The 12,878-nt window shown below is 49.9% G+C and overlaps 1 protein-coding gene across 2 annotated transcripts; it reads left to right on the top strand.

Annotated features, from left to right (window-relative positions):
- On the top strand, positions 1-11,583 carry PORCN (porcupine O-acyltransferase). 2 transcript variants are annotated; one of them, XM_081081483.1, is made up of 15 exons: positions 1-161; positions 820-992; positions 2,331-2,523; positions 2,856-2,899; positions 3,274-3,455; positions 3,536-3,666; positions 3,780-3,797; positions 5,031-5,045; positions 5,143-5,268; positions 5,427-5,527; positions 7,117-7,193; positions 7,287-7,350; positions 7,454-7,539; positions 8,595-8,705; positions 11,139-11,583. In XM_081081483.1, the coding sequence occupies exons 2-15, from the start codon at positions 857-859 to the stop codon at positions 11,238-11,240; spliced, it is 1,386 nt and encodes a 461-aa protein (XP_080937609.1). In that variant the 5' UTR covers positions 1-161; positions 820-856; the 3' UTR covers positions 11,241-11,583. The 2 variants fall into 2 exon arrangements, with proteins under 2 accessions (XP_080937609.1, XP_080937610.1); XM_081081484.1 differs by lacking the exon at positions 8,595-8,705 and having other exon boundaries at positions 71-161; positions 11,139-11,575.
- The last annotated feature ends 1,295 nt before the right edge of the window (positions 11,584-12,878 follow it).

The following is a 12,878-nucleotide window of genomic DNA, read 5'->3' as shown; positions in this document are numbered from 1 at the left end:
GGGCCTCCCCGGGATTTAAAGGGCCCGCTCGCCGCGCTGCTCTCCAAGCCGCAGCTGGTCCCGGCCTTGCGGCCTGCGGGGGAGGCTGCCCGGAGGAGGCGGCGACGGTGGCGGCGGCAGTGCGTCCCCGGTCCCCGGGACCGCAGCTTCCTTCCTGCCAGGTAGGTCCCAGGAGTGCGCGCGCGGCTCCTCCGCTCCCATCCTGAGACGGCCTCCCCGCACTGATCTGCAGCGCGTGTTCTTGGGTCCCCTCTCCATCACCTTTCAGACTCCCCCTTCTGCTCTGTCCCCAACCACCACCACCACCTCCCTGAAGCCCCGGGGCCTGGGCAGGGCTTTCTTGGTGGCCAGGAGTGGCCGGGTGGGGGTGAGATGGGGCACGCAGGGGATACAGGACACCCCTCACATCCGTACAAGGAGAGATGCACACGGCCCCCAAGTGTCACAGGATCTCCCTCTCTGCCCTCCACACAGAGTGACTCTACCTTGGAAACCAGAGAGCGTCCCCATTTGATATACCGGCCTGGAATGTACACCATTCATTCCCCATCGGACCCCGACTCCTCACAGCATAGGAGAGACACAGGTCCTTCCTTCACCACAGGTCGTGGGCTGTGTGTGTGCACCCAGGACGCTCCCACACGCACAGTTGGTGGCTCAATCTGATGTACCTGACACCCACACCCTCTCCCAGCCCCCCCCAGTTCTGTGTGTCTAAATGGGTTGGACAGCCCCCAGCTGAAATCTGAGTGCTCAAGCCTATGCCTTGAGCATGGTCTGCCCCATGGACATCCCTGCTCTGTGTCCCCACTTTGACAGGTCTGTCCATCTGTCCATCCATCCGTGAGGGGCTGCGATGGCCACCTTCAGCCGCCAGGAATTTTTCCAGCAGCTGCTGCAGGGCTGTCTCCTGCCTACTGCCCAGCAGGGCCTTGACCAGATCTGGCTGCTCCTTGCCATCTGCCTCACCTGCCGCCTCTTCTGGAGGCTCGGTAAGTGCCTGCCACACTATGCGCCATGCCAGGCCATATCATGCTGCCACATTCATCCAGACCAAGCTGTACCTTCTCCTGCTGCATCTTGCCTTGCCAAGCCAGGCGACAATATGTCCAGCCCACCACCTCCCACCAGGCAAAGCACCATGCTACCACACGACATCCTACTATGCCCAGCCACCCCATGCCATACCATGCCAAACCATGCCTTTCAGTATTTCTGGGTTCTGGGATTCTGGAAAGCTGATGTTCTTGGATTTTGGGAACCTGGAATGTCTACATCCCAACGTTATAAGATTCTGCAATGCTGGTGTCAAAGGGTTAAGGAATCCCAAAGTACCACACTACAGGGTTTGGGGAGCTGACAAGTTGAAATTCTCACATTCTAGGCTTCCAAAATGCTGGCAATCTGGATTTCTAGAATCAGGGCATGCTGAGATTTCTGAATGCTGGGATTCTGGAATGTTTCCACAATCACAGCAAGCCTACATCCAAATGCTAAGACTCTAAGCTCCCAGAGTCCCTATAGGATGCTGAGAATTTTGGAAATCTGAAATTCAAAGGTGCTACATTTTCTTTTTATTTTAAATGGATGTTTTATTTTTTTTAGGTTTATCATTTTGAAATATTTCGGTTACTGAAGTTAACTTGAAAGAATAATACAATGAACACCCATTATATGCATTACCAGATTCCCAATGGTCAGCATCTTCCCACATTAGCCTGTCCTATCTATCTATCTATCTATCTATTATCTTCCTAAATAATTTGAATAACCTGCTGACACTTCACCCCGAATGCATCAGTGTGTCCCCCCCAAGAACAAGGACATTCTCCTCCAACAACCACAGCCACAACCATCACCCCTCAAGAAATCTAATCTGGATGCAATAATATTACCCAATATAAGTTGATACTCACATTTCTCCCAGGGTTCCCAAATGTCCTTTATAGATGTTTCTTTTCTTTAAACCCAGGATTTGGCCCTGGTTGGGTGGCGCAGTTGGTTAGAACATCATCCCGATATCCCAAGGTTGCATTTCAATTCCTAGTCAGGGCACATACAAGAATCAACCAATGAATGCATAAATAAGTGGAACAACACATCGATGTTTCTCTCTCTCTCTTTCTCTCAAATCAATCAATAAAATAAATAAATAAACCCAGACCTTGCCACCTCTCCAGCTCCCCAACACCTGCTTTGGGCCCCCTGCAATCCCACCACATTCCAACCTCTAGGCCTTTGCCCAGGCTGTGCCCTCTGCTCAGGTTGCCCTCCCTTGTTGCCAGCCCACCCAACCTCCCTTTCCTATTCTGTCTCTCTCTCACCTGAAGGGTTGCCATCCTACCTGAAGCACGCAAGCACCGTGGCAGGAGGGTTCTTCAGCCTCTACCACTTCTTCCAGCTGCACATGGTCTGGGTTGTGCTGCTCAGCCTCCTGTGCTACCTCGTGCTGTTCCTCTGCCGACATTCCTCCCATCGAGGCGTCTTCCTCTCCGTCACCATCCTGATCTACCTGCTCATGGGGTATGGGTGTGAGCCCTCGTCCCCACACTGTTGGCAGAAGGGTGGGTGGGTCCCCGTGGGTGGGTCCCCTGGCTACTCCTCGTGAGGTTGTGCAGGACAGGAAGAGCACAGGGTGTTCCTGGAGGAGGGAATGTGGGAGACTAGTTCTAAAGGCTGTACAGGACAGGCTGGGCTTGAGCTCCCCCTGGAGGAGGGAGTCCTGGAGAATTATTCCTCCATGAGGTTGTGCTGGACAGGGGTGTAAGCCTCTCTGAACCTTGATCCCCACCTCCCTTTGTGGTCTCTGAGGCCATGGGAGTCATGGGCCCAAGACCACCACCTTTTTTCCTCAGTGAGATGCACATGGTGGACACTGTGACGTGGCACAAGATGCGAGGTAGGAAGCCCTGGCTCTCTCACCGGCCCCTGCCCCACTCTACGTCTAACTTTCCCAACCCTGTCTTTCCTTCCCACTTTTGTCATTCATCTGTCCTCCCCACTGGACAGGCAGGCCTCAGATGCCCTTTATATCTGTCTCCCTCTACTATGCCTCCCCCCGCCCATCTTCCTTTCCCATCTCATGTATGTGCCTCACTCTTGAAAAAGGGCATCTGCCAGTCCTGGGCCTACCTGCTCATCTGCCTATAGACTCTGTGCCCACTTGTCCACTCTTGAACTTCTCTTTTCCTACCACCCCTCACCTGGTGCTCCCCCTCCCCCCATGCTGACCTGCTCTGTGCCCATTCACTTGATTATGGGCACCACACATAGGGGCCCAGATGATTGTGGCCATGAAGGCGGTGTCTCTGGGCTTCGACCTGGACCGGGGCGAGGTGGGTGCTGTGCCCTCACCCGTGGAGTTCATGGGCTACCTCTACTTCGTGGGCACCATCGTCTTTGGGCCCTGGATATCCTTCCAAAGCTACCTACAGGCTGTCCAAGGTCGCCCTCTGGTGAGGTCCTGGGTGGACAGGTGGGCAGGGACTGTGGGAGCCCCCACAGGGCAGTCTTCATGGAGCCTTGATCCCCACAGAGCCGCCGATGGCTGCAGAAGGTGACCCGGAGCCTGGCGCTGGCCCTGCTGTGCCTTGTGCTGTCCACCTGTGTGGGCCCTTACCTCTTCCCGTACTTCATCCCCCTTGATGGTGACCGCCTCCTTCGAAAGTGAGCACGGCCTTCGAGGCCTCTGCCCTGCAGAGGGGGTTGGGTAGGGACCTGGGGTCTCCCCAGCTCTGAGCCTGTCTCTTAATGCTTCTGTCTATCTTCTGTTACTACAGCAAGAAACGCAAAGCCAGGTAAATGAGGGCAGGTGCTGAGGGCGAGTGGGCTAACTGGGGGGTGGGGGCATAGTCTGTGACCTCTTGGTTCTGTTAAGTCTGAGACTATCTGACCATCTACTCCATGACTGGAACGAGATTGAATGTCTGTCTGTGGCTGTTGTTTGGCAAGATTGGCTCTGTAACTCCATGTATGACTGACACCCTGACACATACTATGTATGAATGTCCATCTGTTCCGCTGTTTCACCTTTAGAAGCCAATTACATGACTGTAACAGGGAGTGACAAGTATGGGTTGGCTGGTGATGCTGACCTGTCTGAGACTCTGGCTAGGCGTGTGTATGGGTTGTTTGTCTCTCAGCCGCTGACTCCCGATGTGGGACTGGAGTTCTGGCTGTGCCATTGTCAATGACGGGGTGTGTGGCTGTCGTTGGGTAAGTCTGGCTTGTCTGTAACTCTGGCTGGGAATGGGTCTGACTGTAGCATGTTATGTGCCTCTCTGATGGGCCTGCCTGTGGGTCTGCCTTCTCTGGCTGCATGGTATTGTCTAGCTGAGGGGTTGTGACCGACTGACCATCTGCCTCTGGTATAACTAGAATTGGTATAATCCAGCTCTTTGATTGTATGGCCCCTCCCTTCCCCCTACTCACTGGCAGCTGATTGTGTCAAATGCTGAACGAGGCTCTGGAAGGTGGAGTGACTTGCCCAATGTCACCCAGTTAAGCAGCCAGGCATCAATCCCAGGCCTGATTCCAGAACCAGCCTTTTCCAATGCAGGACTCTGCCTGTGTCTATTGTATGACTGACAGGATGACTGTTGGGGGTAGACTTGCGTATGTGTGCAAAGCAGGGAGCTTGATGATCTCTGTGCCTAACTACAGGACTTTTGTATGTCTTATGGTCACTGAGTCAGGTTAGAGAGCTGCAAGGCTGGGAGTCTGATACTATTTGTGTCTGGCCACGTGGCTGTGTCACGGTGTAGGGCTGTTAGGACGGGCCTCTGATAGAGGCTGGGTCTGGATGTCTGGCCATGTGAGACTGCGGGACTATATCATACTGTGGAGCAGCTCACACACTCATCTGAGCCCCATGAAACTGACAGTGTATGCATGTCTGTGGCTATCACACTGCACCTATGTTTTTGCCACTATGTTTCTGTCTTGTCTAAGACCAACTCAGGCCAGCCTCCTGGGCCTCTGACTCTCTTTCCTTTCTTCTCTGCTGCCTTCCTGACCCCTGGGGGCCTTAGGGGCACCATGGTAAGGTGAGTCTACAGAGTGGGGCTGGGGATGATGGCACATGGCGGGGTGTCATGCCGGCCCCTGGGCATGATGCCTCTCCCCCTTCTCCTTTCCCCCCAGGTGGCTGCGAGCCTACGAGAGTGCTGTCTCCTTCCACTTCAGCAACTATTTTGTGGGCTTCCTGTCTGAGGCCACGACCACGTTGGCAGGAGCTGGCTTCACCGAGGAGAAGGATCACCTGAAATGGTGGGAAGGACTGGGGGACCATCCTCTCCCTCAGGCTGTTGCCTAGAGGAGCTTCAGGGAGGAAGTGGGTGCTCCCGTGGGAGGAAACAGCCAAGACAAAAGTGTGGCAGTCAGATGAGTTGAGATCCCAGATGAATTTGTATACCTTTTGCCCACAGGGACCTGACAGTGTCCAAGCCACTGAACGTGGAGCTGCCTCGGTCCATGGTGGAAGTTGTCACAAGCTGGAACCTGCCCATGTCTTATTGGCTAAATAACTGTGAGTCATCAAGTCACCCATCCAAGAGTGGGGAGTCCTCATCCCAGGCCCTTTTACATAGTCATAGAACATTCACTGAGAACCTATTGTATGCTAGGCTGAAGATACTGCAGGGACCAAAAATGACAACAGCCCCAAATCCCTGCCCTTGTGGAGCTGGAATTTCTGTGGGGGGAGCACATTATAAGAGAAAAAATAGCCTAGCCGGTGTTGATCAGTGGTTGAGCGACGACCTATGAACCAGGAGGTCACAGTTCAATTCCAGGTCGGTCAGGACACATGCCCAGGCTGCATGCAGACTTGATCCCCAGTAGCGGGTGTGCAGGAGGCAGCCAACCAATGATTCTCTCTCATCATTGGTGTTTCTATCTCTGTCTCCCTCTCCCTTCCTCTCTGAAATCAATAAAAATATTATTTTAAAAGAGAGAAAAATACACAAGAGTTCAGATGGCGATGAGTGCTATGGTGAAAAATAATAATAATAAAGCAGGAAAGGATGATCTGGAGTGTTGGCAGTGTGGGTGGGATGTCGCAATTTTAAATAAATTAACAGAATAAGTCCCACGGAGGAGGTGACATTTGAGAGGAGGTGACATTTGAGCTGAGATCTAAATAAGGTGAGAGAGCAAGCATTGTAAATATGTGGGGGAGGAGTGTAACAGAAGGAAAGAACAGCCAGTGCAAAGGTCCTGAGACAGGAATGTGCCTGGCATGTTTGAGGAGACTGGTTCAGCAGAAGGAAAGAGAGTGAGAAGGCCAGTAGCAGGAGGTGAGGTTGGAGAGGTGACGGGCCTGGTCCTGTGGGCCCTCACTGGCCACAGAGAGGACTTTGGCCTTTTCTCTGAGAGAGCTGAAGCCACAACAGGGGTCTGAGCAGAGGAGGGCTTTGGGCTGATGGGTTGTAACAGGACCCTCTGGCTGCTGTGAGGACAGATGGGGAGGGAGCCAGGTGGAAGCAGTGAGGAGGCCCCTGCAGTAGGGCAGGTGGTGGAGGCAGTGGACATGGCGAGGAGAGGTCAGATTCCGGGTAAATTCTGATGGTGAAACTGACAGGATTTGCTGAGTTTGGTTGTGGGAGTGAGGGGGAGGGCAGATTCAGGGTGATTCTCAGGTTTTTGCCCTGAGGAACTGGAACGGTGGAGTTGATTGACATTGGCTGAACTTGGAGAGACTGCGGGAGAAATAGATTGGGAGGAAAGTTCAGGAGCTAAGTTTTGGACAGAGGAAGTATGAGACCATTCCAAAGACTTTATCCTGCCCTGACCAGTTTGGCTCAGTGGATAGACCATCGGCCTGTGGACTGAAGGGTCCCAGGTTCATTTACGGTCAAGGGCATGTACCTTGGTTGCAGGCACATCCCCAGTAGGGGGTGTGCAGGATGCAGCTGAATCGATGTTTCTCTCTCATCGATGTTTCTAACTCTCTATCCCTCTCCCTTCCTCTCTGTAAAAAAAAGTCAATAAAATATATATTTTTTAAAGACTTTATCCTGGGGCTTCCAACACATTGTGTGTATCCTCACCCCTCCCAATGGTCCCCCAGGGCAGGAGGGAATCTTGGGAGACTCGACCTGCATCTCCCTCTTGCAGATGTTTTCAAGAACGCTCTCCGCCTGGGTACCTTCTCAGCCGTGCTGGTCACCTATGCAGCCAGCGCCCTCCTGCACGTGAGCAGGGTGAAGGGGGATCAGGGTGGGAGCGGGGCGGGGGTGGCAGGGCCTCCTCTTCACTCACCTCATTGCCCCCTGGGGCCCCACCAGGGCTTCAGCTTCCATCTGGCTGCGGTGCTGCTGTCTCTGGCATTTATCACTTACGTGGAACACGGTGAGTTTAGAGCCCAGCCTAGGAGACAGGATGGAAGGTTGGTAGGGGGCTAGAACCAACCTAAGGCTAACCTGACCCCCTTCCCTCCCCACATCTACCCCAGTCCTCCGGAAGCGCCTGGCTCGGATCCTCAGTGCCTGCGTCTTGTCGAAACGGTGCCCACCAGACTGTTCACACCAGCATCGCTTGGTGAGGGTTCAGCCTGGGCAACCTCAAGCCCAACACCCGCCCCTCAAAAATGTTGCTTCTGTCTCCATCTTATATGTGTCTCAGGGTGCCCAGCTTCCTGTTCTGGAGCCTGAGCCATCCCAGAACCTCACCTCTGTTCACTGCCATGCGTCTCTCTAACAAACATTTATCAAACACCTGCTGTATGCACACCAGGCATTCATGTCCCCAGTGAACATTTATTGAACACCTGCTGGTACCAGGCACTGTTTTAGATGCTGGAGACACAGTGGTGAACAACAGACTATAAAGTTCCAGCCCTCTGGGACAAACATTTTAACAGGGGAGTCAGTAAGTAAAAAATAAGTCAGTAAAGTATAATAGTTTATTAGATGGTTGTATAATAGTTGTTAGATTAGTGCCAAGGAGGAAATACACAAGGGAAAGGAGAAGGGAATTATCAGGGGGTGAATGGATTCCATTTTAAATAGGGAGGTACCTTTTGAGTTCTTTAGCTGAGGGAGGTGAGGGACAGAAGCATTCCAGGCAAAGGGAAGAACCAGTGTACAGGCCCCAAGACGGGAGAGGGCCTGGAATATTTGAGGAACAGCGAGGAGACCAGTGTGGCTTGAGCAAAGCGAGCAAGGGGGAGAAGGATGGGTCCCGTAGGACATGCTAGGAATTTACTTTTGATTTTTGGTGTTTTTTTTTTTGTTTTTTCCTTCTGCTTGCAATAAGAAGTATGGGCAACCTCAGATTTGTCTCCTCTCAGACAACTGATGTTTCTTACCATAAATCCCCGAGTCAGAGCTCCACCATTCTGCCTCCTTTGCCTGAATACTCGCATCTCCCCCAACTTGGACACCCGCAATGCAAACAGTACCCTGAGCCCTGGATACCTTTTGAGCTCCCATAAGAGGATCTGAACCATCTCTTTCCTACCCGGGGGTGCCACGGACATCCTCATTCCTGGAACCCACTGCACTTTGTGCATCTCCCTGGGCTCCCCTGCCCAGGTGGGACTGAGGGACAGTGAGTAGGTCCAGCTGCCAAGCAAATCCATCTGTCCCCCACAGGGCCTGGGGGTACGAGCCTTAAACCTGCTCTTTGGGGCCCTGGCCATCTTCCACCTGGCCTACCTGGGCTCCCTGTTTGATGTCGATGTGGATGATACCACAGAGGAGCAGGTGAGGTGGGGCCCTGGGCTGGGGGTACCCAGGGATGTGCCACCTGCTCATGGGAACCATGAAGACAAAGGGGGGCGGGGAGGCTGAGACATGAGGACCTTGTGTGGTGTGTCTCTAGCTTGTGCAGCCAGTGCTCCTCGGTCCTTCCTTCCCGTTGTCCCTCTGGTTGATTGGCACTGCTGCGTCTTTTATTTGGGTGAAGTTTGCAAAATATATTTATTTTACTTATTTTATGGAGATGGAATGCAAAATCCAGGTTTTACTTTTTTTTTCAATTAGTCATCTCATCATATTTTTGTTTAGGTCGAACCTGCAAGGTTTATTCTTATTTAATTTTTAAAAAAAATCTTCACTCAAGTTGATTATGCAAACTCTAGATCAGGGATCCTCAAACTTTTTCAACAGGGGGCCAGTTCACTGTCCCTCAGACCGTTGGAGGGCCTTACTATAGTTTAAAAAAAAATTATGAACAAATTCCTATGCACACTGCACATATCTTATTTTGAAGTAAAAAAACAAAACGGGAACAAATATAATATTTGTATTTGCATGTGGCCCGCGGGCTGTAGTTTGAGGACCCCTGCTCTAGATTCTACTTTTAAATGTATATTAAAATGGATAGGCTATTTTTATTCATGTGGAGTATGCACATTCCAGATTTTACTCCTTTTTAAATTAAAAACAATTTCTAAAATAATGTTTTCTCACATAGCTCTTGCAGGATCCAGGTTTTGCTTCTCTTTTAAATTTTTGTTTTTAATTAAAAATAAAACTTTATATTATTTTCATCATTAAAAACAGCTTTTAATTTTTAATCAGGTTGAGTGTGCAAATCTGGGTTTTGCTTCTTTTTATTTTGGGGGTTCCTTTTTGTTGTTGCTTTTCAAAGAGAGTAGAAGGGAGGGAGGGAGAGGGGGGAGGGAGAGAGAGAGAGAGAGAGAGAGAGAGAGAGAGAGAGAGAGAGAAACATTGATGTGAGAGAGACACATCAACCAGCTGCCTACCACACACACCCGGATCACGGGGTGGGGAGTGAACCTGCAACTCAGGTATGTGCCCTTGACCAGGAATCAAACCCGAGACCCTTTGGTGTGTGGACCAATGCTCTAACCACTGAGCAACCAACCAGGGCAGGGTTTTGCTTCTTTTTAAATAAAGTTTTTATCTTGTTTTAATCAAAACATTTAAAAATAGTGTATATCACAAAGTTAAAAAACCAAACCGTATTCAAGATATTCAGGGAAAAGTCTTGCTCCTATGGTCTACTCACTGCCCTCTTACAGGTAACCACTTTCCTTCATTTTATTAGACTATCTTTCAAAAATGTAAACATAATAAGCAAATATAAAAACATCTTTTGATTCCCTCCCCTGGTTTTTACCCTAAAGGTAACTCATGGATGACAGTGTGCGCTACATGTTGCTTTTCTATATAATAATCCTTGGAAATCTTCCACATCAGTACATAGTGTCCTCACTCATTTTTTTTCCACCGTAAGGCTATGACACAGGGTAGTTTGTCCCTTATCAGTGGACACCCAGGTGATTTCCGGTCCTTTCCTATTGCAAATGACATTGCAGCAAGTAATATCCTCATACCCATGTAGATTCACACAGGTGCAGACAGAACTGTAAGATCGATTTTTGGTAGTTGAAATGGAGAAGTTACCTTTTTGCTCTCCCACCAGCAGTGTGTGAACCAACAGAGTGCCTCTCAGACTTTCTGGATGTTTTTGCCAGTTTGAGAGGAGGAAGATTATGAGTGAGGCCATAAATTTAAGAGCTGTTTGGTTTTTTCCTTTACTGAGAATGGTCTACTCACCTCCTTTGCCAATTTTTGTCTTTTTAAAATATTGATTTCTAGGAGCTCTTTACATACAAAGGAGAGTACAGATCAGAGAGTGGGGTTATCTTGTCCTGCCTTTAAAATAATTTCTAAAGAAAACATGAAAGAAAAAATCTAAATCTTACGTTTTATATGCATAGTACAGGTCAGACAGTGGGGTTGAAGAAGAAAACACAAAGGAAATAAAACTAAACCTGTTTATCTTTCATATCACCCAGTTTTTTCTCTGGGGCCTCAACTAAGGTCACCATGGAGTCACAGAAATGGCCTTGAGCAAAGGATGGGTTTTCCTAAGACAGTGATGGCGAACCTATGACACGCGTGTCAGAGGTGATATGTGAACTCATTTTTTTGGTTGATTTTTCTTTGTTAAATGGCATTTAAATATATAAAATAAATATCAAAAATATAAGTCTTTGTTTTACTATGGTTGCAAAGATCAAAAAATTTCTATATGTGACACGGCACCAGAGTTAAGTTAGGGTTTTTCAAAATGCTGACACGCCGAACTCAAAAGGTTCGCCATCACTGTCCTAAGACCTTCTTTGTTCTTGCTGAGTGGGACCATCACCTCTTTCTCTCCCACAGGGTTATGGCATGGCATACACTGTCCACAAGTGGTCAGAGCTCAGCTGGGCCAGTCACTGGGTCACTTTTGGATGCTGGATCTTCTACCGTCTCATAGGCTGAGGCACATCTGTGGACCCTCCAACTTCCCTCAAGACTCAACCCCTCCTCAGGGTGCCAGCTCTGATGGAGGATGAGGGATGGCCCTCTAATTCTTGACCCCGCTCCATCATAGTCCCCCTAACACCCTTACACACACACACACACACACACACACACACACACACCATTTTCATGCCTGCTGATCCCCACCCCACCACAAGGCGGGAAGGGGGTGGTCCCTGCTGGGGCCAAGGGATGGGGGATGCTTAGGGAAGCAGAGAGGGGGAGATGCACAGAACTTCCCGCCTTCCCACTCCCTTTTTATATACAGTTTGTTATTGTCAAATAAAAGTAGGAAATATACAAAAGACTCTTTCTTCACTGCTTAGTGGGGAATAGAAGTGAGTGAGGAAGGGGGTACAGCATGGATAAAGGTTTGGAAGCTGGAAACCATGAAGAGGGAGCAGTTTGTGATTAGTTCATTGTTCATGATTGGATGATGAGATAGAAGATGGCACTGCCTGATATAAGTAGGACTGGGACAATTTAGTTGTGTGGGGGGGAGGCCTGATACCAATCGGCAGGAAAACTGATTGGTTGCTCTAACTGGGACAGAGAAAAGAGCAAGACACAGTTCAGCCTGGCCAGCATGGCTCAGTGCTTGAGCATCAACCTATGAACCAGGAGGTCATGGTTCAATTCTAGGTCAGGGTACAGGCCCGGGTTGCAGCTTGATCCCCAGTGTGGGGCATGCAGGAGGCAGCTGATCAATGATTATGTCTCATCATTGATGTTTCTAACTCTCCCTCTCTCTGACATATATCTCTCTCTATATAAAAGCCTAAGAGACCGGCCAACCGGCCTATTGGCCAATAGCTATGATGCACACTGACCACCAGGGGGCAGATGCTCAATGCAGGAGCTGCCGAGCTGCGGTCACTTGACAGCGGCAGTTCTCAGGTGACACACCCGGAACCAGAGAGGAGGGAGCCCGATTCCTGCCCTCTTGCAATCCGGGACCCCTCAGGGGATGTCAGAGATCTGGTTTTGGCCCAATCCCCTCAGGCCAGGCTGAGGGACCCCATCAGTACACAAATCCATGCACCGGGCCTCTAAAAAAAAAATATATATATATATATATACACACACACACACACACACACACACAGTTGATGCTTACGACTAAGGCAGCGGTTCTCAACCTGTGGGTCGTGACCCCTTTGGTGGTCGAACGACCCTTTCACAGGGGTCGCCTAAGACCATCCTGCATATCAGATATTTACATGATGATTCATCACAGTAGCAACATGACAGTTATGAAGTAGCCACGAAAATAATTTTATGGTTGGGTCACAACATGAGGAACTGTATTTAACGGGCCAGAAGGTTGAGAACCACTGGACTAAGGTTTATGAGTTGTAATTGGACAGGAGGTTTGGGATGGGTCTAGATTCTGTGCAGTCTGGGTGCTCACTGGCTAGAATTGTGGAGTTCAATTTTGTTCTTTAGAGATGGCACAGGGAGACTGAATATCTCCATGCCAACTGGCTCTCAAGGAGTTTTGATTGGTTTTTCTGACCTGAAGTCGGGAGAGGTAAGGATGACTGCTAAGGAGTCCTGAGCGCTGAGGTAGAGGATAGAGGTGTATTTTACAGGATG

Source organism: Myotis nattereri, assembly GCF_964212035.1.
Source record: "Myotis nattereri genome assembly, chromosome: X".
Lineage (NCBI taxonomy): Eukaryota > Metazoa > Chordata > Mammalia > Chiroptera > Vespertilionidae > Myotis > Myotis nattereri.
This window is presented reverse-complemented; position numbering and strand designations above follow the sequence as displayed.